We start from the raw sequence: 23,418 nt of genomic DNA, 5'->3' as shown, positions 1-23,418 counted from the left end.
CTTGTGATATGTCACATTGAACTAATGGTGTCTAAGATGTTTTTATTTATTTACAATTATGTTGTCTGCAGCATCAATACAGTGATAGCGGATGGTGGAGTGGGGGTAATGCTTGTTATCTATCCTTTAGGGAAATATTCCAGTGGGAAACTTTTCAGAACTGAGAAGTCCCCTGATACCTGGACAATCTACCGCGGTAGAAGCAAGACAGTTCTCTAAGAACAAACTCTACCTGGCTAAGAACAAACTCTACCAAGCAAGTGTAGAGCGTGGCGAAATAGTCACATACAGTGTTCGTGGTTTGTCTGATCAGTCATCAGGCCCGTGAACAATAGCCAGCCACCCCCCCCCCCTAAAAAAAAAAAAAACTGGTTTCCCAGTAGACCCTAATCTGAAATAATTTTGCTAGAAAAGAGAGAGAATGAGAAAAACATTGGTTTTGATAACAGTGAAATCAGTTTGGTAAGTTTTACCATGGAGGTAGAAATACCCCCATGGTTTTACGATTGAAGCTTTAAAACAAAATGGCCCTGCCGACCATACAATGGGCGGGTTGCGGTTTACAAAAAAGAAACATGATTAGAAAGATTCGGCATATTGTCAATCATTGTGTTCAAAAGACTTTTAAGATTGACCCTGACGACTCAACTCAGACGTTACATCACACTGCCTTGACGATTATTCATTTATCAACATGGCTGACATGATCTCGAGTGCTTGGAATTCTCTCAAGATAGAAATGCCGCGTCATTCGTGCATGTTTTCTTTATCATCATCAGCCGAAGTTTGAGAGTGGGTAATTTAAAAAAAAATTCACAAAGCCTGCCGCTAACTGTCAATCTGATAAAAAATAATTGCGCGTGCGACGATGGGCAAAACCATAGGCGCATGATTTCCTCTCAGTTTTGGCTTATGATGGCTTTTCGCATAGAGAAGACAATCACGGAGTCTTCACCGCAGCTTTTACATCCATAGTGGACTTTGCTGAATACCAGCGTAGATGTGTATTGTGGAGGGTCCTCATGACGTAACAGAATTTACAGAGTTAAAACTAGAGTCGTACACAAGATATCTCTATAGGGGTGGAAACAAAAGAAATAATGTTAAATCCGCACCATGAACTCACTAAGAAATAATTCTTATTGAATGAGGGGTCGGTGAACTGGTTTGACATTGATTGATCAAGTTGGACAGCCCGGGACAACCTGCCACTTCGGTGACACAATCCAGAAATCAAAAGCAATTCCTGTGTTGGACGGTTCCATTTATGGGAAGGTCCGATTACATTGTCGCCGAGGCTCTTAGACTTTATTTCAAGTCTGAGATAGCAGTTATTCTTCTGCATTAGCAACATGGATTAGCTATCACATGCACAACTGAGGTTAGTCTAACAAGAGGGCGCTATTTCAGGAAATAATATATTTTGGTAGGAATGTATCGCAGACTTGGAGCCAAGTCTAAGAATCTCTCTGTGCTGCGGCGGCTCGGCTATGAAACTGTCGCGGCTCGGCTTTGGCAATAATGATGGGGAAAGCTTTTCTTTTATTCAACTAGCTGACGGGTTGATCATTCTGTATGTGCTAAAGCCATCAGTGGAGTGAGAAGTCTCTGATTACATTTGTTTCTCCTGCTAGTGGGATGAGAAGCCTTCACAAAGGCTTGAATTGAGACAAGAACACATTGCAAGTGTTAACATTATTTCGAATCGCTTTAAAGGCACTGGACACCTTTGGTAATTGCCAAAGACCAGTATTGTCCCTTGGTTTATCCATGCATAATATGTTGGGATTTCTATATAATGCACAAAATAACGACTCTGTGAAAATGTTGACGTTGATTGGTCATTGAAAATGCAGAATCATATGGAAGAAAGAACACCAATGTGTATGCTTTCAGAAAGCTTAAGTCTTTAATTATTTGTGTGAGAAATTACCTCTTTCTCAATAATTACGTTACTTAAAAGGGAGCCGTTTCTCACAAAACAGCTCCTCCATTGTTTGTACCCTAAGTTTGTATTCTTATATATCATCAACATAATGATTAATTATATCAATAGTGTCTAGTGCCTTTAAGAAAGCGAGTCCCAGTGGGCTATGATGATGTGGGTATGGTATTTGTTGGGAAATCAAGTGTGGATTGAAGTTGTCTCGTCAATTTTGTTTATGATGAGTGTCAGGTTTATCTTTAGGAGTTCATCGAACCTAATTGAACTTTCGGAAATAACATTCTTCTATTTATAGGGAATCCGAATTTTTGTGTTCGGTATACGTATGGTCGATCGTTACGATTTGGTTGTTGTTTACTTGACTCTTGTTTTGTATTTTAACATGAATTAGGTTATTTTGGTTCTCTCGATAAAAGTTAAAGATGCTATGTCAGATTTTTGATCCCAAACATTAAACAAATATTTTTTAAGTGGATGGCATTTCAAAGAGTATCACCCACTCTAACGAAAACAAGTTTAACTTTAACTTTTAATTGTCAAGAACCATCACAAATATGAAACGTTTCTTATAAAACACATAAGAATTGGTCACGTGATGTATTGTCGGGATCCCGACAAAAACTAATGTTGAGCTACTAATTACGCTGCTACTAATAATTGGCGGACTTTTTTAAGCAATGGCTCAAATGAAAGCTTGTAATTTTTTCTCGACCCCCATCAAAATACCTATTGAATTTTAAATCAAAATGTTGGGGTCAAAATCGGCCAAAAATCTGACATAGCATCTTTAATCGGTGCATGGAGCCAGAAATGAAACCCATAGCCACTTTTATTTATAGGCATATTTTATGAACTCAACCAAATTAAATGTTGTTTAATTTATTACCCTATTTCTGACTCACAGGTTTTAGATGGTTTGCTTTTTATATCCCGTCCTGTGCTTTGCTGTATTTTTCCACTCTTTCACTGTTTCGACCACGGGTTTTGAATGTGTGAATATTTTTGGTTTTGTTCAGAGGATCGACCACACGGTGGTGAACAATTTACTTTTTGGCCCATCTCGGAAAAAATCTTTTCTTATACCTGTTTCTACCTTTTCCCCTTTTCCCCTCGACTTTGTGGACATTAAATTGGGTGATGTTGAAAGTATTTTCTTTGCACTTCGTTTTTAAATAAATCAACTGCGTATAAGAGTCATGTCGGCCAACTCTCTGAATTTTTCAAGATATAAAAGTTTAACCCTTACGAAACCCCCTTAATTTTGCTACCTACTTGAACTAGTGATTATCAATAATTGCCTTATTGTATTTTTTAGTACATTTATTTTTGTGGTATCTAGACAACAACCCCCCCCCCTCCTACCCCGCCCCCACAACCCCTCCATTCTGTAGTAAAAAGTTTGTAAACTTTTGCACCACTCTCTGCTGCCTCCGCTTCTGGCTGGCTGACTGGGCCCCTGTCTTCATCCGCAAGGATCGAGCCTCGAAGTCAGGCTAGCTCCCCACCTCTGACATGTGCCATAATGCTACTCTCACACTGGGGAAAATATGCTAGCGAATGTGCTTACGAACGGAAATATTTAACAATCGCTCAAACTTCGTAACATTCGCCACAAATTCACTACGTTCACAAGCCATTCTCCACCTCCTTGCGAAAATTAGTCACTTTACGCTGGTCTCACACGGCAAATATGCTATCGGAAGAAAATAATTGACAATAATATTGCTCAAACTTCGCAACATTCGCCGTGTCTCCGTAAGCGTTGGTAACAAATTCGGAAAGTTCACAAATTATTCCCCACCTCCTTACAAAGATCGCTCAATTTACAAACCGGTTTGTAAATTTCAGCGATTGTTGCGAAGACGGTCATTCGGCGTGATTTTCGTAAGCATTGGTAAAGCGTGCGTAAGCGTTTACAACGTTCGTAAAGGCATTGGCAAGCGTCGAAAGCATTCGTAATAATATTCGTAAGATATTGGTAAGGAGAGGGCCGACCGAGGACGATGAGGGGTGAGACCGAGATGAAAATACTCACTATCCCACCGCCATTTTGGACGAATTCAACGCGAAATTAAAATATTCATTTTCGTAAGAACATTCGCCACTCTTTGTGAGAGGTTCAATACGAAGTGCTTCCGTACATTCAGCGAATGTTGTGAAGACGGTAATTCGCCATCGATTTGCGTAAGCATTTGGTAGGGCATTTGGTAGCCATTGGTACTGTTGGTAAAGCGTGCGTATAATGCGTAAGATATTGGTAAGGAGAGGTTTAAGGACGACCGAGAACATATTCACTATCAAATCGCAACTTTTTGGCGAATTCATCGCGAATCTCAAACATTCATATTCGCATAAGAGATTATTCGCCCAAGTGTGGTGAGAGTAGCATTAGTGCCACAAATCGATGCGGAGATCATACGTCACAAGAGGGCGCCCTACTTGATGAATGAAATAAAAGAGACTCGTTGATGTTCATGAACACATGGATGGTGAATGTGCTGCATGCTGTATGGCCCAGTCGGCTAGAATAAATCAGGTAAAACATGTTAATAAAAATACACCATCACACAAATTGCGATAATGCTGGCCGGGCGGGTGATGGTTTGGGGAAGGGGGGGGGGGGCGTGGCTACGCAGGTTTTCCGTCATTTGAATATATAGGCCTGTCACTAATGCATCAAATTTAGAAATTCAGAGAGCTATCATGTTCTGTTTGGTACCTATAGCTATACTTGATAAATAATGTGGGTAACTTTCCGTATGGCGCCACCACTTTTTCACTAATTTTTACAAAAAGGGATATATCAATGAGGTAAATTAGATACTATATTATTTCATATCGAATGAAAAAGTGGTGGCGCCATGCGGAAACTTTTCCAATAATGTAGTATCTAGGGATTGTATATCATGAAAAAAATATCAGGGCCCAGTTTAAAATAATAAAATTAAAATGGCAGCAAAGATGGGATAAATTCGCCAAAATTCCCGTCATTCTGTTCAATTCAAGCAATAGCTCATCATGGCTACTTCATGCCTCGGCAGCCGATGAAAAGCATTATAATCCCTCGACAGAACTATGACAACTTGCATTGAAGCTGAAAACGATGTTTTGGATTGGCCAATTTTCTAAATTAGATTCATTAGCGCGGCCCTAAATTTGCCTACCAAAATGCAATGGTAGTTTAAAACATCACTTTAGGGTCTACTTGTAGCCCACATTGTTGAGATGCTAATGGCTCCGCTTTTAACATCGGTCTGCATCAGACCGATGTTAAAAGCGGAGCCATTAACAGCTCAACAAGGTGGGCTAGGTCTACTTGTATTTTTGTAATTCGTTTTTTTTTCTTTTAAATTATGTATTGGCTAATTTCAAACGGGAGTAACTCAGCAATGCAACACTCCCCAAAGCTTAGACATATACCAAATTACTGCTGCTGGTGTGTTCTTTCCAGTCAATTCTTGAAATTGTCAACATCTGACTCATTTTCACGTAGTGGGTCACTTAATGTGAAATGTGAACCATGAATGGTTTGATTTTCGCAATTGAAATAAAGAAATGGTAAGTAACTTGGGGGATTTTAAAATCAAGGACACGTGCTGTTTGAGACTGAAAGTTACTAATTAAATCCTGTATATTTTTCCCCCATAAATTTCTATTTAATTTTCAGTGAAGAATGGACAGGACCAGCAAGAAAGTGTGCCACTTGAAATGTACAGATGCAGGGGCCACACATCAACCTGTTGTATTGACCAATCAGGAAGCAGTGATCCTTGGGCGATGTCCAATCACAGGGATTTCAGACAAGAAACTCTCACTCCAACAAGGTATTTCTTTGCATGTTATACACCTATCAATTGTAAGACGCACTACTTGAACCCCGGGGAGGGTGCGTCAAGTCTGCGTCTTTACTCTCAAAAAAGTGACGGTGGGTACGTCAAAATCCAATAGTTGTCAGTCCAAAAATCTTTAAGAGGTGCGTCGAGGTACATCATGTTCCGTCGATGTCCATTTCAACATGTATTTTAATTTTGTTTATTTGGTGGAGAATCAAATAATGAAGCCACTTTCCCCTCCCTGCCTTCGTATGATGTTGGTATTTGCAGACATTCCAACCTTTCGATGCCACAAACTGTGTTTTGCTCGATTTAATTAGCCGCGATCGTGATTGCGATCGTTTATTTTGCATCAAAACACGCATCCGCTGTCGCTCATCTGTCGAGCGCAATCGACAAATTTGCACAACAATTTTTTGCGCAATTTATAACTTGCGCCATGCAGAACAGGCAGTTCCAATTGTGTATTGAGCAGTTTGAAGATTGCGCACCATCGTGTACACGTGCGGGCTGTGCTTTGTGCGTTTTCTGTGCGTTTTAATAGCTAGTGCGCTGGGAACCGCTCGTCTCGAAAATCAACCGGTACAACCTCGAACACCTCAAATCGTGCATGCACTTGCAAAACCGCGAAACTCACTCTCGTAGGTGTAGGGTTTAATTACTTGGTATTCACTGCGCCTGCGTAGTTTACAAGAGATTTTATGTACGGCCGTAATGTCCGTCCGTGGTGCGTCGCTTTCCGCGATTGGTTAGTCAAAAAAATCGTTCGAAGGACCGTCCAAATCTGCAACAAGTGTGTCAATTTTTTGGCTCAGGGTGGGTCTTTGGACACGCAAATCCGACTCACATGTGGACAGTGACGCACCCTCCCTGGGGGTCAAGTAGTGCGTCTTACAATTGATAGACCTGTGTATTAACCTTGTTAAAATTTTGTTAATCTACTTGCGAAACACAATCAGACATCAAGGACACAACCCTTCAATCCTTTCGGTGTGAATTTTACTATTTGCGCCTGCAGCAAGCAAGCCGCAATGCATCTTGAGAATTAAAAGTTAATCGTGACTAGTGTCAAAGACTATTTGAGGCTTGACTAGTCGAGTAGTAAACTCCTCAAGTCGCTCAGGCTTATCATGTCGGGTCATATTCTATTCAAGATTTAAAAACCAGATTTCATGTATGATTTGTTTGTAGTGGAAGTGATGGCAAATGTTGAGGAGTGGGTTTTACATCTAAAACAGGTAAGAAAACAGACACATTGACTTTATTAACCCAAATCAACTGACATTATTACAATAATTGGCCAAACGAAAAATATATCAATTTATTGCTCTGAGGAGGATGCTTACAGCAGAAGGGGATTCTCTGCTTTTGTCCAGCGAATCTATGCTTGTATGCATGCTTTGTTACACACCTAGTGCAGAAAATTAGGGCTAGCACAGTGAGAAGAGAATTGAAATTACTTGCGCACATCTTGGCAGTAAGAAGAGCCATAAAAGGGGCCCAAAGTTCTCAAGCATCTGCACAAATTGTTACTTTTTCTTGTTTTTGTTGCCAGCTTAGTTCGAGTCCATCTGTAGTCGCTGGCAAGCCCCTGCAAAAGGGCGAAGAAGTGGTACTTGCGCAAGGAGACAGTTTCCAGCTGATGGGCAAAAAGTACGGGTACCAGGTCTCGTTCCCAGACTCCCCTCTTACAGATTTAGCGGCTGAAGCTGCATCGGGTGGATGTGGAGCCACTCTAAATGAGAGATCCAATGGCAAGCAGTCCAAGCGGAGAATTACAGATTTTCTTCAGAGAGCGACAAACAAAAGACCGCTATCGGGAGATGACCAGGACGATGAAATGACCAGCTCTGCTAAAAAGCTTAAAGTTGATCATCCCCAAAAGGTAACAACAAAGAGAGAAAAACACACAGGAGTCAGTGACAGTGAAGATGATGAAGATGTGTCAACACCCAAAGGTAAAACAACGGCCGTCTCAACTAAAAGTGTCTTGAAGAAAAGAACGTATCAGGAGGCAATGAGTGACAGTGACGGGGAGGAACATACTCGCAAAACTACAAGTGAAACCTCCGTCGCCAATTCTACCATACCTTCAAAGACAAGAACACCTCAGAAGGATGATCAAAGGGCAGATAATGAAGGAGATAAGAAGAAGAAGAAACATAATAAAAAGATCCTGCAAACAGTGAACCGAACAAAAAATTACAACGGAGCAGTGAGTGATAGCGATGATGATGGTCAATCAAACGATGTCAACGTTGTTGAGAAAGTTGGAGGAAGCTCTGGCCGTGAAGCACAAACTAAAAAGACGGCGTCAGAGAAGAACTATAAAGCAGCGATCAGCGATAGCGAAGATGATGATGATGATGATGATGAACAACTCTCGTCCGTCAAGTCCAGGCTCGCTGCTCTACAACAGAGCTACAAGCAGAAGCTGATCAGCAAAGATCCATCGAGCGACGGAGTGACTGAGAAAGAAACAGGTGTGTCTGGTGAGGCAGGGAGCCAGCGAGGTAAGCCAGCGGCTGATTCAACGTGGGCGGAGCATGGCAAGTTAGTCTTGTATACCAGCAAAGGAGTGAGAGCAAGCAATAAGGTTGGTGCTTCTCTAACAGGTGTCATTTCTCTGTGTTTTTCATTCCCCCAACCAAAAAAATTAATAAATAAAAAATGTAGTATTTGTTTGAATTTGTGTATAATGAAGACATGAAGATATAGAACCAGGGTGTTTAAAACTTAAAGACTCTGGACACTATTGGTAATTGTCAAAGACCAGTCTTCTCACTTGCTGTATCTCAACATATATGCATAAAATAACAAACCTGTGAAAATTTGAGCTCAATTGGTTGTCAAAGTTGCGAGATAATAATGAAAGATAAAACACCCCTGTCACACGCAGTTGTGTGCTTTCATATGCTTGATTTCGAGACCTCAAATTCCAAAATGAGGTCTCTAAATCAAATTCTTCAAAAACTACTTCTTTCTCGAAAACTACTTCACTTCAGAGGGAGCCATTTCTCACAATGTTTTATACTATCAACCTCTCCCCATTACTTGGTACCAAGTAAGGGTTTTATGCAAATAAATATTTTGAGTAATTACCAATAGTGTCCACTGCCTATGTAAGCAGGCTTCGGGGTCGCAAGCCTTCACGCTTTACACTCAACATTTTGTCAACAGCCTATCACATCCCTGTCTTTTAATCAGTAACAGCGATGACATTCAAAAATGAAACGGAAGCATTTATTTTGTTTTCAGATTGCCGGATTTGACCTGGATGGAACTATTATTACAACAAAATCTGGAAAGGTTTTTGCAAGAGATGCAGATGACTGGAGGTAGGGATCGTTCTAATTTTGGTTCAAATTTTTGTAGTGTGTACATTCTAGTTTTAAAGTAAAGGCTTGGTCACATAGGCCTCAATAACGAGAACGACATCGAGAATGATAACAATGCACATCCTCGATTGGTTGAATGAGCCTGGGCGTATTCTGCGAGGAACATTTCAACCAATAGAAAGCATTCTCTTTGCATCGTGATTGTTATCGTTTTCGTTATCGCTACAGTGTGACTTGGCCTTAAGGTTTGCGTTGACACCATGTAAAAATCTCTTTTGTGAGTAGTGATGGCTCTGAGAGGAGCTTGTTTGTCCTCAATGTTTTGGTCAGTGTGCTGTGACGGTGTTCTGGAGCACACTGACTGAAACCATGGATGAAGGAAGAGAAGGAGCTCGAATGACCCGCAAAACCACAGAGTAACAAAAGAATACCCTGACACTGCCCCTGTCTGACCAGTGGAAAAAGATAGGCGACCTCCAGCTGGACGGCCGATTAACGAGCAGGATTAGATCTCTTTGTAAAGAACCTGTGGTACCGCCGCTCTGCACCGTTGCCTTCGTGTAAAGTTGAATCATTGGAGACAAGAATTGTGAATACACATGTTTTCATTAACCGTTTGTGGTGTTTACATGGAAATATCATAGCATATTTTTAAATTTTTTGCAACTTTCCGGTCACTAGCGGTGGATCAAAATTTGGGTATAAGCACACGTGGGTGGTTGGTATTCAATTGTGTTCATCGTTTAGGTGTACAGTAGCGTCCAAAAAGGTTATCGCGTCTCAAAAAAGTAGTTTTTCCTTTATTATATCCATATGACATACAACGCCATAGTTTGGTGAAGAATCAAGTGCGCATGCGCAAACTCACACACGGCAGGTTGCCATTGTTTGTGTAAGGTAATGTGGATGATTGCGAGGTGTCGTTAAACGACCGCGGTACCACAGGTTCGACTTTTGAAGTCCCTTCATTCGAACTCCTTTTCTTCCTTCCTCCATGCTGAAACATCGAGCATTACATACAAGCTCTCCTCAGAGCCATTACTACTCACGCATAAGAGATTTCTTACATGGTGTCACCGCAAACCGTACTTACTTTTTCGTCATTCACTGACGCGTCATTTTGTTTACATCTATATCAAAAGCCACCGGAAGGAATTCATTTTGACGTTCCACATTTTCTGAAAAGTGACAATTTGTCGCCCCACTCCACCAGACAGAATAACCTCCACTGGTATTTTGTTGTGAAATAAATATCTTCTTTCAATATTTCGGTCAAGGAAGGTGTTTTTAAAAACTGAAAACATTTTATCAAGTCACCCAGGTCAGGTGGTTTCCAGCTTTGTGCGATCTTTCTTACATAGTAAGATAACTTTACTTTAAATTTTCAGGATTATTTACCCTGAAGTACCAGGAAAGCTGAAGAAACTTCATTCTGAAGGATACAAAGTAAGTTCCATGAAAAATCAGTTTTCTTAATTTTTTGTTCATTGAAACGCAATGTCATTTATGAGACAAAGTTTCATAGCTGGAGGGGTGTTGTGTTGAAAGAAATCATTGAACAATTATAATTTTTGCATTTATTTTACTTTTTGACCAAAAGTGTTGATGTTTTTTTACCGAAAAGGTATTTATGAATGGGAATCAAAGTGTGTTGAATCGGTTTTCAACTAGTGGTTTAAACCCTCCGAGGCCTGGTTCTTTTTAATTTACCTCGACTTGGTCTCGGTAGAGTTATCAAGAACCAGGCCTCGTTGGGATCAAACCACTAGTTGAAAACCTCTTCACCACACATTGATTCCCTTAGTTTTGTGCTTGACCATTCCCTCTCCTTTTTTTAAAGCAATTACAAACTTGCCTATCTGCATGTAGCTCTGCAATAGAATTTGTTTATTAATTTTGTTTTATCTATATCTTTATTTGTCCATTTCAGATAGTGCTTTTTACCAATCAGGTGAGTGAGAAATAAAAGTAAACGAAGTGGTGTACTAATATAAAAAGGCTAATTTAACCATTTAAAATGCCTAAGTATGCACAGTAGAACTTTGACAGCCAAACATAAACATCAAGTAAAAAACATTCAGAGAACCTCTTTTTAAAATTTAGCAATCTTCAGCCAATCTTTGGTCCAGAGTACCCCACAGTTTTTAAAAAACACAAGGAAAGCTCCAGCATTTTACAAAACCAAATTTTTGTATATTACTTCTCGTCAAATGCATAGGTTTTGAACAGCCATACCATTCAGGGCTCAAATTTAGGAGAAAAATCTACAAGACCACCACAGGGCTTGTTGCTCGAAATATTTACTGGACGAGAAGTGATGGTACAGGATAAGAATCAAAATCAGAAAGAAAACAATCTGAGTCATGACAACATGCATTTAAAGGCACTAAGAAATCTGTACAGCAGATTGATCTCAATTGTCTTTGTAGGTATTGAGTATAATACTTCATTACTCACGAATTAAAATATATGTTCTGACAATACCAATTGGCCTTGGGCCAGTGTTAAAATGCAGCCATACCATTATACAAACTGTTTTATTTGTTTGGAATAACTAAAACCATCCCCTTTTGACACATACGTGTGTACACAGCTTGGAATCGGTAAAGGGAAGCTGAAACTGACTGACTTCAAACGGAAGGTTCTTGGGGTTCAGAGTAAGATTGGGGTCCCTCTCCAGGTAAGACTTGCTAGATTTCTGAGAAAGATTCCTCTACTCGACCTCTACTCACACCCCCCAAAATACCGGCCAAAACCAGCACGCATTGAACTCAATCAACACTGATTGAAATCGAGGTGTGGGTGCGAATCCTGGCTGTGACACTTGTATCCTTGAGCAAGATGCTTCACCTAAGGGTAAAAGAGCCAATAAAGGATGATCTCAATATGTCAACTATTACCCTTTTTATGACCAAATAGACATCGTAGAAACCGGTTAATAACCATTTTACTCTCAAAATTTGCATTTAGTAATAAATAACTCGAGTCAAAAATGCACCCGGCTCCGCGGCTTTTTCAGCCGGGAGTCAAAAACGGCTTGTCTATTATAATAACCCTGGACGCAAGTGACCATTTTCCCCTATTGGTTTTGAACACGGTTCTCCAGCTTTGGCATTTCCACACCAAATAGCTGCCACTGACGTCACGATTCCTTTGTCGTGCGGGCTTGTTTGACCCCACGTTTTTCAGAAATTTGGCTTGGAGTGTTCTGGAGAAAAAAACATTTTTACCATGTTTAACGTGAGGTAAGAGACTCGTTATAATTGTTATGTTTCCTGGATGGACTGCAGCTGTTAGAAAACTTGATTGGCTGTGTAAATAACGGGTACCTGTGTAGAGGTTGATATTTTGTTTTAAGAAGCCTCTGGAGCACAATGGCAGGGCTGTATAGCACTCCCAAGGGAGCTGAGAAAGATTAAAGGATTATTCATAAATACCTCAGACAGTTTCGCTATTCCTATTGGTGGAGAGCGCATCACGTGGGTGTGTATAAACATTTGTTTATGACTGGTAAAAAGTGTTAATTCATGAGCGTGACACGCGACCTTGCACCTGTTCTTAAAAGACAGTTTCTTCATTCCTATTGGTCGAGAGCAAAGGCTGAAACAGTTGTGCCGCATCACGCGATACTCGCGACGCGCACAGCATTCCCTTATAAGGAGTTGTTTACCAGAAGGGCGGCAGAGGGCTTTACCATTTCATAGCTGGAGGGGTGTTATGTTTGAAGAAATCATTTGAAAATTATAATTTTTGCATTTATTTAACTCTTTGACCAAAAAGTGATTATGTTTTTGACCGAAAAGGTGTTTATGAATGGGAATCAAAGTGTGTTGAATCGGTTTTCAACTATGTGGTTTAAACCCGCCGAGGCCTGGTTCTTGATAATTTACCTCGACTTCATCTCGGTAAATTTATCAAGAGCCAGGCCTTGTTGGGATTAAACCACTAGTTGAAAACCTCTTCACCACACATTGATTCCCTTATAATGACCAGCTATATGACATTGAGACCTGAATTTGACTTTGGTCTCTTTCTTTAACAGGCTTTTATTGCCACCAGTGGAGGGATGTTTCGCAAACCAGTCACCGGCATGTGGACCCGACTCTGTGACCAAAGTAATGATGGAATCAAGATACACAAAGATTCTAGTTTTTATGTTGGAGGTAAACGCTGGATAAAATCTTATTTTAACAATAAATAATAAAACTGCATTTATATGGCGCTTAATTGAGAGTGTAGTGTTGTTTGCGTTATCGGTGCCCATGCAAAAACATTTGTAATATGTTTGCATGATGAACTGTGTTTTAGGTTGCACAATTAATGTCTGACGTCCAAAACCATCCGCCCAAAAATGTATACTGCCATGAAACTTTGGGTGCGTTCAGGTGAGCCCCTGACAAGAGCTCAACGAACGATCACTCATTGCTCTCGTAGTGACGTCATGTACCTGGGGCAAGCCCCCAAGTGACCCACTCCACAAGCAGGGCACTGGGGGCTGGCCAGGTGTGGTGGTTTCAGTCTTCCGCCGTGTTCAGTTTTCCGGGACGAAGTACAGCACTAACAATTGACTACTTTCTCTTGCTGTGCGCAGGCGTCGCATGATGTAATGTTACCGTATTTGGTAATTCGGAAAACTGGACCTGGCGGAAAGTTGAAACCGCCACACCTGGTGAGCCCCTGGAATGACGTCAAAGCTATTTGAATGCTCCGGGGGCAGACCGGGGTCGACCCAGGGAAGCTAAACGAACGCACCCATTGTTCCAGTTTATATTCAGTAGCTTCTTACAGGTAAGATTTGAAACATGGAGCTCTGAATTTTTTTAAATTCTTTGATTCTGGTTGTGTGATTGATTTACAGATGCTGCGGGTCGACCTGTTGATTGGGTACCAGGGAAGAAGAAAGATTTTTCTTGCAGTGATCGATTGGTAAGAATAAGAGATTTCGGAGGGGTTTGGAAGATTGTAAAATTACTTCCGTCTGCCTTTTAAGTAGAAAGATAAGAATGCAATCGAATTGCGTTAAGGCCAATGGACACTTTTGGGTTTTCCCGTTATTTTCTCCCGACTCGGATGACGGATTGAGCCTTAATTTTCACATGTTTGTTATTTTATATATATAAGTTGTAATACACGAAGTGTGGGCCTTTGGACTGTTTACCAAAAGTGTCTAATGGCTTTAAGTGTAACATGAATTCTGAGGGAACAGACACCTAATTCCTAAATCATTTTTCTTTTCTGTTCAATCACAGCCAAATCATGTTGGCAAGTCATTGCGACGCATGCCAAAGCTATTCGTTCAAGCTAGACCAAACCCATTTTACGATATTTTTTTGGGGGACTAATTCAAACATTTTAGAACTATTGACCCAGTGTTAGGAAAATAAAAGCTTTGTGAAAGCAATATGGGGTGGTGGCTTTCTAACATTTCCCAGAATTCTCCCTGGTGCTTTGTTTCCTTGGAATTGGCTCGTACTCAAAATTTTGAAAAGGCTTTAAAGTCACCTGGAAATAGAATTTTTATTTGCTCAAACATAAGAGTATATGTTTAGTAACAATAAAACAATTGTTTGGGTAATTGTTTGTAAAGATTTATATGTTTAAAAAATAGATAAAGTTGTTTGAGGGGTTGACTATGCCTACCCCTTTTGTGACGTCAATCGAGGCAGACTTTGCCTTGATGCGTAGAGTAAACACATGTGCAAAGTACATGCAAGTCCAAGTCGTGAGTTTGTACGGTTAGATAAAGTTGTTTTCTTGCATTTTTCCGGCAATGCCGACCAGGTGTATTATTGCTGGATGCAGCAAAACAACTAAAGATGGGGTCAGTCTGCATGGCTGGTCAGACTCACAAGAGCAATAGTGCCTAGTGGTCTGGTTCGACGTCTTTTTCAGCACTGTGCAACATTTTCTGTTCTAATATCGCGCCTCGATTGACGTCACGAACAGTGCCCTCTCGGGTCGGGGCCTACTCTTAAAATTGTAAATAAGATAAGAACTAATTTTTTAGAACCTTAGTTAATTGTTTATTCACATTCCACTCATCAAAACACATATATTAGTGACAAAAGCTTTATTTTGACAAAATACCACTTCCAGGTGACTTTAAGAAAGATTTTCATGTAAAAAAAAAAATTTTTTAATCTATGTTTTAAATAAATTAAAAAAAGTTAAACTATATTTCACTTGTTTTCCCCCTCCCCTCTTTCTCCCTTCTTTGTCACAGTTTGCATTGAATCTTGGTCTAACATTCCATACACCAGAGGAGTTCTTTATGGGACGGAAGAAGAACAAATTCAATCTGCCAGAATTTGACCCGGTATGTAACTTTACAATATTCTGCTCAATGTGGACATTGTTACATTTTAAATATTTGTTTAAAGAGGTGCTTCTTTGAATACAGTCAACCCTCAATATCAATAACAATATTAATAAGCAGTTCTTGTAAAGCCTTTATACAATTAGCCTTTTTGAGGTATGGTGGACACAATGCTACAACACTGTAAAGTTGTGGTAAATTTGGGCGTATTGACCATAGAAATAGAACATTTGTTATTCAGTGAAATGCGCATTTTTGGGCGACGCGGCGTTTACGTGTAAACCTAGTGACCACCAACATGGTGAGCGTGGCATCAGTCGCGGCGTGTGACGCACGCGTATCATGTCCGCCATACCTCAAAAAGGCTTACAGAGTTTCAATATTATTCGCTTCTTTAATTGAAAAGATGGGTTTTAAGTTTGGATTTAAATTGCTGTAGCATGGTGGATGTACAGTCTAACATTCTTGGGAAGAGAGTTCTCTAGTTTTTGGTGAAGCATATTGGAAGGAAAGTTGACCCTAGAACTTTGTGTGGACTATATTCATTGTAAGAAGACCTAATGTAGCCTCGCTACCATGGGCAGTGCGCCGTATCGATACCTCTCGTTTAACCCCTGGGAGGCATGTACTAAGAAACAACGCTGATTGGCTCAGGAAATTAGATGTCAAGTGGGTGCGTGCGTAGTTTTAGTATATTTCTATGTTTATCAAGCCTGCGTTTTTAAAAACAAGAACATTCTTTACGACGTAAGACATGTGTGCGCACGAAGCAAATATTGAATAATGAATATGTACGCTCATTAATAGCTCATTTAAATTGGCCAACTCCAGGGGTTATGATCGAGCAAGGCATGCTGGGAAAAAATGGCGCAGTGAGAGCGATCACCCCTGGGAACGAGGATGGACCTTATGAACTTGAACATGTACATAATAATTCTGGCATACTATTTGAAATACCACACCTGAAAGCTTGTGTATCTTTGCTATTCTAATATTTTGTTTCGTTGTTGTAGAGGAAGCTGTCATCAACTGGTCCCCTGCTGATACCATCTTCTGCTCAGATTCCAGCGCAGGGACATTCACAGGAGGTGAGGAACCAGTGATTTTTTCCTGGGAGGTTGTATAGTGGGGAACCAATCTTACATTAGAGAGTATTTGGGTGTTTTCCTTCACTTCTGTCCCCTTTGGTTTTCAAAGTCTTACAGATTTTGTTTTAAAATCGATGCCCAAATTTCACATTAGGGTTGGTTGTTTTTAATGTGTTATCAAAAAGACTGGTTTTTGACAGCTAACCAGGTCCTAATTTTATAATGCTGTGTAGCAGAAAATTTTGCTTAGCAAATGTCTCATCTTAGCAAAAGTTTGCATGAAACCAGAGTCAAAACAATATACATATCATGGTATTTTGGCTGGTAACCTGTTTCCGCTGAGCAAGATTTTTTCTGTGTTAAACCATTTTTTTGGCTTAAAGGCAGTGGATCAGACACTATTGGTAATTACTCAAAATATAAACTTACTTAGAGAGATGTTGATAGTATAAAACATTGTGAGAAACAGCTCCGATCCCTCTGAAGTAACGTACATGTAGTTTTCAAGAAAGAAGTAATTTTCCACAAAGTTGATTTCAAGACCTCAGAATTAGAATTTGAGGTCCTGAAATCAAGCATCTGAACGCGCACAACTTCGTGTGACATGGGTGTTTTTTCGTCCATTATTATCTCGCCACTTCGACGACCAATTGAGCTCAAATTTTCACAAGTTTTATGCATATGTTGAGATACACCAAGTGAGAAGACTGGTCTTAGACATTACCAATAGTGTCCAGTGTCTTTAACAGCTTTATGAAATTAGCCACTTACTTATTCATGTGTGATAAATCTTGATTGTACCATTTTGGGAGTCGGGGTGCTATGTTTGCTTCGTATTTAAACGACTGATTGAATGATTCCCTTGATTTATCCTTTTCTTGGCATTTATTCTATCATTTTTTCAGGTCATTGTACTATCAGGATTTCCAGCTTGTAAGTATTCAACTTTGAATTATGGCACCACTACAAGTGTCCTCATTCTTTTTGCTTCTATTTTTTATTTTGTGTAATTCTGAACGATTACAAAATTAATGTCTTGAAAGGTCTTGACACAAGACCCCCACAAGGAGTCTATAAAGTTGAGGCCTGGAAACGGGCAAGAAGACCTCCACAAGTTGGGTATTGAGACCTTCAACACTGCGTGCCTGTGCCCAATTTCATTAAGCGGCTTAAACATAGAAAGTAGCTAAGGACAATAAAATTATGCCTACCAAAATAAGGTCACCAGACAAAACACAACGTCACATACTTGTGACTGGTCCCTGCTCACTTCTTCTAAGCAGAAAAGTGAAAATATAAAATTTTGCAATTTGCACAGATACTCGTCATAATCCAAGATGTTTTTTATTTGAAGTAGAGGACCATTATTAGTAAATCTAATTCTTTCTCAGCCATTATTTTATAAACTTTTACATCGTGAAGATTACTACTGTATGTACTTCCCTTTCATACAGCCGGCAAAAGTAGCTTCGTCAAGAAGCATCTACTGCCCCACAAATATGTCCACATCAAAATATAAAATATAAAATTTTGCAATTTGCACAAATACTCGTCACAATCCAAGATATTTTTTATTTGAAGTAGAGAAACGTTATTAGTGAATCTAATTTTTTCTCAGCCATTATTTTAGAAAGTTTTACAACGTGAAGTTTACTACTGTATTTATTGTGACTTCCCTTTCATACAGCCGGCAAAAGCAGCTTCGTCAAGAAGCATCTACTGCCCCACAAATATGTCCACATCAACAGGGTGAGTACAAGCATTTGAGTCTTAGAGGGGAGAAGGGGAAAATAATAAAAACAAAGACATTTGTAAAGCGACTAATGCGCATAAATGAAGTTTGCAAGTAAGCGGATTACAAATAAGCACCCTCAAACTAGTTAGTTTTGAACAAAGACTAAAAAGCTGTCCCAGAACTAGCCTGGGGAATATGCACAGGAAGACTATTCGGAAGGAAAGGTGCAGCGTATTAAGAAAGATGTTTTACCATAAAAAATGGAAGAAGCTCTTGTAGTTTGTGGTGAGCAATGACTGTTGAGATGATCAAATAGTCTGAGTAAGGTAATAATCATGAACTAGTCCTCGGAGTTATTAAAAACTTAAAGCGTCAACAAAAAACAGTCAGCGACTGATTTTTTAGGATCACACTTCGCTTGAGCTAAGGCAATCTGGAACTTTTCAGTCGGCAATTGTTTACAACCTGTTAAGACAATCTGAAACAGTAGCGCTCGTAAAAAAATAACAGTTGCAAGAGTAGAACATTTTCAATTTGTACGACTGATCCCGAACCGATGGTCGGGATTCAAACGCAGGCACACAGTTTCTCAGTGTTTGTGACCTGAGCAGATTTTGTCTGCACGTTGGCAACGACTTGTTTAAGGCTTAAGGTTTGTCCTAAGTTAGGATGAGAAACTCTGTATGCATCCAGGGCCCCCAAGGCAGAACAGTTTCATAGACAACTAATGATGCTACCCTGGTTTTTTTTAATAAACATTTTTTTTAATTTTATGCAAGTCGCCTGACACACAAGGCCTGAAGGCCACTTCAAGGTGTGTGCTACATTTATATTTTCCAGAGGCCGATGCCACCTACTCCTAGGGCTGAAACAGGGTTACCCCTTTCACAGTCCATACGAATGTAGGCTTGGGTATCATCAATTCGAAGCTTGGCGGGTAGAGCAGAAAGCACTACCTCCCCAATTCTATGTAGCAAGTGTCACGGCCGGGATGCGAACCCACACCCTGCTGATCAAACACCAGAGCTTGAATCCGGTGCTCTTAACCGCTCGCCCATGCCACTGCCACTGGTAAATAAGACAAAATAAATAAATAAATAAATGACATATTGAGGCCTTCTTGTTTCCCACTAGGACACCATGGGTACATGGCAGAAGTGTGTAGCAACAACAGAGTTGGCCTTGTCCAAAGGTCAGAGTGTTGTAGTGGACAACACCAACCCAGATCCTGAATCCAGACAGAGGTATGTCAACATTTGATGACATTTTGCATCCCAGCGGGTACTTCATTGATTTAACAGCAACAACAACTTAATACACAAACAGTGAACAACAAGCAGGCAAACACACACAATACACAACAAACAAACAAACAAGCAAAAGACCCAAACAAAATAACCAAGCCAATACAAAACAAACAGACAGAAGACAACCAGCCAGGCAGAAAAAAGCGATACCCACTGCTATTATGTAAAAAAATGGCAACAAGTGACCTGAAATTGTTGAAATTTATTCAAAATGTTTTCAGTCGGTAAGGAAATGTGATGAAACAGATTTTAATTGTCAAAAACCTAATAATTTTTGAAAAACCATGGTTTGTATATTTGGTTTATTAGATACACAGCATGTGCAAAGAAAGCTGGTGTCCACTGCCGATGCTTCATTTTTGATGTAAGCTTTACTCATGCGAGACACAATGAAAAGGTAAGTGACTCTATTTTGTTTTTCTTTTTTTGACCACATAACTCGAGCTCAGATTATGAAGTAAAGGTGTAAAAAGTTATCCTAAGCTCTAAGGATTAAGATTTTTGAAGCAATAAATCTGCTGATAGATTTTTGTTTCATTTTAATCAACATCTGTGTAAGAAAACTGGCATAAATGCAAGAAAAATGTGTATCTGAAATTATCATTTGTTTCATTGAAAGTTGGTTGCAGTACATTTTCAGTTACTTATATTTGTGCAGATTCGATATCAACATGCAAAGCATTATATATTTGGCCAAAAGAGTAGGCTTGTAAATAGTTAGGGATTTAATTTTCCCCCTAAAGTTAATTTAAAAACTTTTAAGATCTGTTGCATTTTTAGGCTCAGTTGGGTTACGTCAAACAAAATTATTTGAAAGGCCTCACCCAAATGAACACACCGAATTTGCCTTTTGCTTTTATTTGCACCTTGTCTTTGGAATTCATTGCCGCTTGATCTAAGAACACAGAATACTCCTCCAATCTTCAAATGACAGCTCAAGACTCGTCTCTTCAAACGGCGATTTAAATCCAGGACTTTTTTCTTTGTGAACCGATGCCCTTGAATGGCATTTTTGTCAGATAATATGTGCTTCATAAGTGCTGTTTATTATTGTTGTTACTAGATGTAAAATTAAAATCGTTGCAGCCGCTGCTTAGCATAGTACCCGAGTAATATGCCTGTGATTTTTTCACAGAACTCTGGATAGTGTACAAATATTGAGTGGCTCAGAGTGGAATGGGAGGAATATGATCGCAAGGTAAAATTTGGACTGTTCCATTTCACAAGGCGAAGCCGAGTGAAACGGAACAGTCCAAATTTTACCGAGCGATAATATTCCTTCCATTCCATGAATTAAAGCCACTCAATATTTGTTTTATATAACTGACATATAGATCTTTGTCATTTGATGAATTTTAAAAGTTTAACGTTATGAAAAATCACACAAATTAATGACAACCAAAAATCATATAGTGCCGCGTAGCGGCAACAATGCACAAATCGGATCACAACCTTTTGCACAGGTGCTCCTTTGTTTTAGCAGCGGAGCGTCGGCGCTGTACTGCTCAAAAACATTGGGAACAAGGATGATCCTAACTGTTGAATGGGAAATGTTGTCCTATGGGCGAATAGGTCTTTTTGATCGCCTGTGCGGATGGGAGTAATAGTGAATGTCACGTGAAGTAAGTTCCACCAATCAAATGACAAGGATCTGTATGTCAGTTATATAATACTGAATATACAGTGCTAACTCTTAACACACACCGTTGACTATGGGTAAAAACCAAAATTAATATTATTGTTACTACTATTATTATTACTATTTCACAATTTGACACTTTGTTTGTTCTCTTGGTAGTTTCGAGGGATGACAGCGGCAGGGAAGAACCATGCCACGGTCAGCGATATGGTGTTCCACTCCTACAAGAAGAAATACAAAGAGCCCACACCAGCCGAAGGTTTCCATGCCATCGTTCATGTCAACTTCGTAGCCTCATTCACAGACACCAAAGAAGAAAAACTGTATAGAATGTTTCTATTGGAGAAATAGGACCCGTTTGATGTGGGACTGCCCTATACTTGGAAACCTATATGCTCCCACAACACTATGTTGCAAAAAAAACCTGATGATATTGACACGATAGAGAATAAGGGTGAGGGTTAGGATTAGGGTTTCTGATTTCCTCGAACACTTCAAACGATACAGACACTAAACAAAACTTTTTAAGAATTGGTACAAGATGAAGTGCAAAGAGCCAACACCAGCCAAAGGATTTCATGCCATCGTTCATGTCAACTTTTACCCTCACTCACAGACCCCAAAGAAGAAGAGCTGTATAGAATGTTTCTGTTGGAGAAATAGGACCTGTTTGATAATGATAATAAGAAATAATAATAGTGACTTCTTGTATAGCTCACATATCCGTCACTCAGTGACACTCCATGCGCTTTAATAGATGTTATATTTTCATCAGGGTCAAAGCATTTCAATTTTGGCTTAACACTTACACTGATGTGTGTAAGCACTGTATACTCAGTATTTCCAAAGTTTTGTGTAAAAAAGATCTTAATCCCAATGCAAATTTAACATCTATGAAATCTATTATATCGTTGCGGTACCCACTGCAAAAACCTAGGATTCCAACTGCCTCTTGCTGCCAAGCAATAATAATAATGTTGACTATTTCTAGTGCGCCATGTCTGTCAATGATGACACTCCTGGCACAAAAAAACAAGAAATCTGCTATTAATATAAATACACAATGACACAAGACAACCAAAAGTTAGAAGGCGACTGTTTCCGAAATAGATATGCGTTGGTCTAGTTGGTAAGACACTGCTCTAGTATTGCAAGGGTCATGGGTTGAATCCCACCCGAGTGGGAATTTTTTCACAGTATACAGTGCTAACACAAATTTCAGAAATTATCTCGTCTGAAATGCCCCTTTTGATTAGAAATCATTAACAAAAATTGAAACGTTTCATGCATGAATTAGTACTCGGTAGTTTATTTGTTTCAATTTGTGTGAAGAATATTTGGACATTTTGAAAAGGGCTGACCTTTATGGCAAACTAACCTTATCCTAGCATGTGTTCAAAAAAAATAGCGGTTTTATTTTTTAGGTCATTGCGTAGCCATCAAACAAGTACACAATGTGTAGTTGTGTTTGATAGCAAAATATAACAATTTTTTTTGTAAGAGAGAATTATAGTTTTGCTGTACCTGAGGTAAGGATAATTTCTCTACTGCCCTCTTGTGTTCGGTGACTACCATGACTGATGGTTTTAACCTACGAGAAGTGTATGTCTTTGTCTCCATTTACAAACTATAAATAACACAAGATATTGATAATTCTTTAGAACCCTTTTCAGATTTTGTAAAGGATGACCTTCTGTTCCTTCATACATAACTAGCTATAAGCACAACAAAATTGTCCTTACAAATTAACGGCACCAACCAAAAAATACCTTTTCACATGTAGCATTTGTGACTGGTATCCTGCTTATTGTTGCTTAGCAGAAATCATTTAAGCGATATTTTCTGCTAACGTAGATCTATGAAATTGGGCCCCGATACTTCATGCATGTCCCTGGTCATAAAAATGGACTTGGTGCCCCTAGTATTACTCCAGTGAAATCTTTCTACTTTTGGAAGAATGTGATCTTCAACAATGGTATAAATATATAAGGGGGTACTGGGGGGGGGGCACATTATCAAATTGATGTCCATATTCTAGTCATTGTGAAATCTGTGGTTACCTTGGTAGGAGCTGAACCCACAACCTGATAATAACAACTCCTGCAGTCTAACCACTGGACCATGGTTGCCATTAAAGACAGTGTAAAGACACTTGGTGTATCTCATCATGCATACAATAACCAACCTGTGAAAATTTTGAGCTCAATCGGATGTCGA

At 39.5% G+C, this 23,418-nt stretch overlaps 1 protein-coding gene across 4 annotated transcripts; it reads left to right on the top strand.

Moving 5' to 3' along the window:
• The first annotated feature begins 4,408 nt into the window (after window positions 1–4,408).
• LOC117289643 (bifunctional polynucleotide phosphatase/kinase-like) lies at window positions 4,409–22,079 on the top strand. Of its 4 annotated transcripts, none has more exons than XM_033770857.1 (17): window positions 4,409–4,481; window positions 5,613–5,769; window positions 6,970–7,016; window positions 7,334–8,374; window positions 9,037–9,116; window positions 10,505–10,562; window positions 11,047–11,067; window positions 11,710–11,796; window positions 13,159–13,279; window positions 13,975–14,042; window positions 15,340–15,432; window positions 16,446–16,520; window positions 17,426–17,453; window positions 18,208–18,269; window positions 19,390–19,499; window positions 19,872–19,959; window positions 21,361–22,079. In XM_033770857.1, exons 2-17 carry the CDS (start codon window positions 5,619–5,621, stop codon window positions 21,550–21,552), a joined length of 2,322 nt encoding a protein of 773 aa, XP_033626748.1. In that variant the 5' UTR covers window positions 4,409–4,481; window positions 5,613–5,618; the 3' UTR covers window positions 21,553–22,079. The 4 variants fall into 4 exon arrangements, with proteins under 4 accessions (XP_033626748.1, XP_033626751.1, XP_033626749.1 ...); XM_033770858.1 differs by lacking the exon at window positions 4,409–4,481 and adding an exon at window positions 5,427–5,503; XM_033770859.1 differs by lacking the exons at window positions 4,409–4,481; window positions 5,613–5,769 and having other exon boundaries at window positions 6,977–7,016; window positions 7,339–8,374.
• Window positions 22,080–23,418: the final 1,339 nt, after the last annotated feature.

The sequence above is a fragment of the Asterias rubens genome, chromosome 4 (assembly GCF_902459465.1).
Source record: "Asterias rubens chromosome 4, eAstRub1.3, whole genome shotgun sequence".
Lineage (NCBI taxonomy): Eukaryota > Metazoa > Echinodermata > Asteroidea > Forcipulatida > Asteriidae > Asterias > Asterias rubens.
Note: the sequence above shows the minus strand (reverse complement) of the source record. Positions and strands in the feature narration are given on the sequence as shown.

Bases quoted from the DNA above. Each gene is read 5' to 3' on its own strand.
- LOC117289643 (XM_033770857.1), top strand. From the start codon at position 5,619: ATGGACAGGACCAGCAAGAAAGTGTGCCACTTGAAATGTACAGATGCA. The intron at 7,017-7,333 runs GTAAGAAAACAG...TTTTGTTGCCAG, and splicing joins GGGTTTTACATCTAAAACAG to CTTAGTTCGAGTCCATCTGT. The intron at 16,521-17,425 runs GTGAGGAACCAG...TCATTTTTTCAG, and splicing joins CGCAGGGACATTCACAGGAG to GTCATTGTACTATCAGGATT.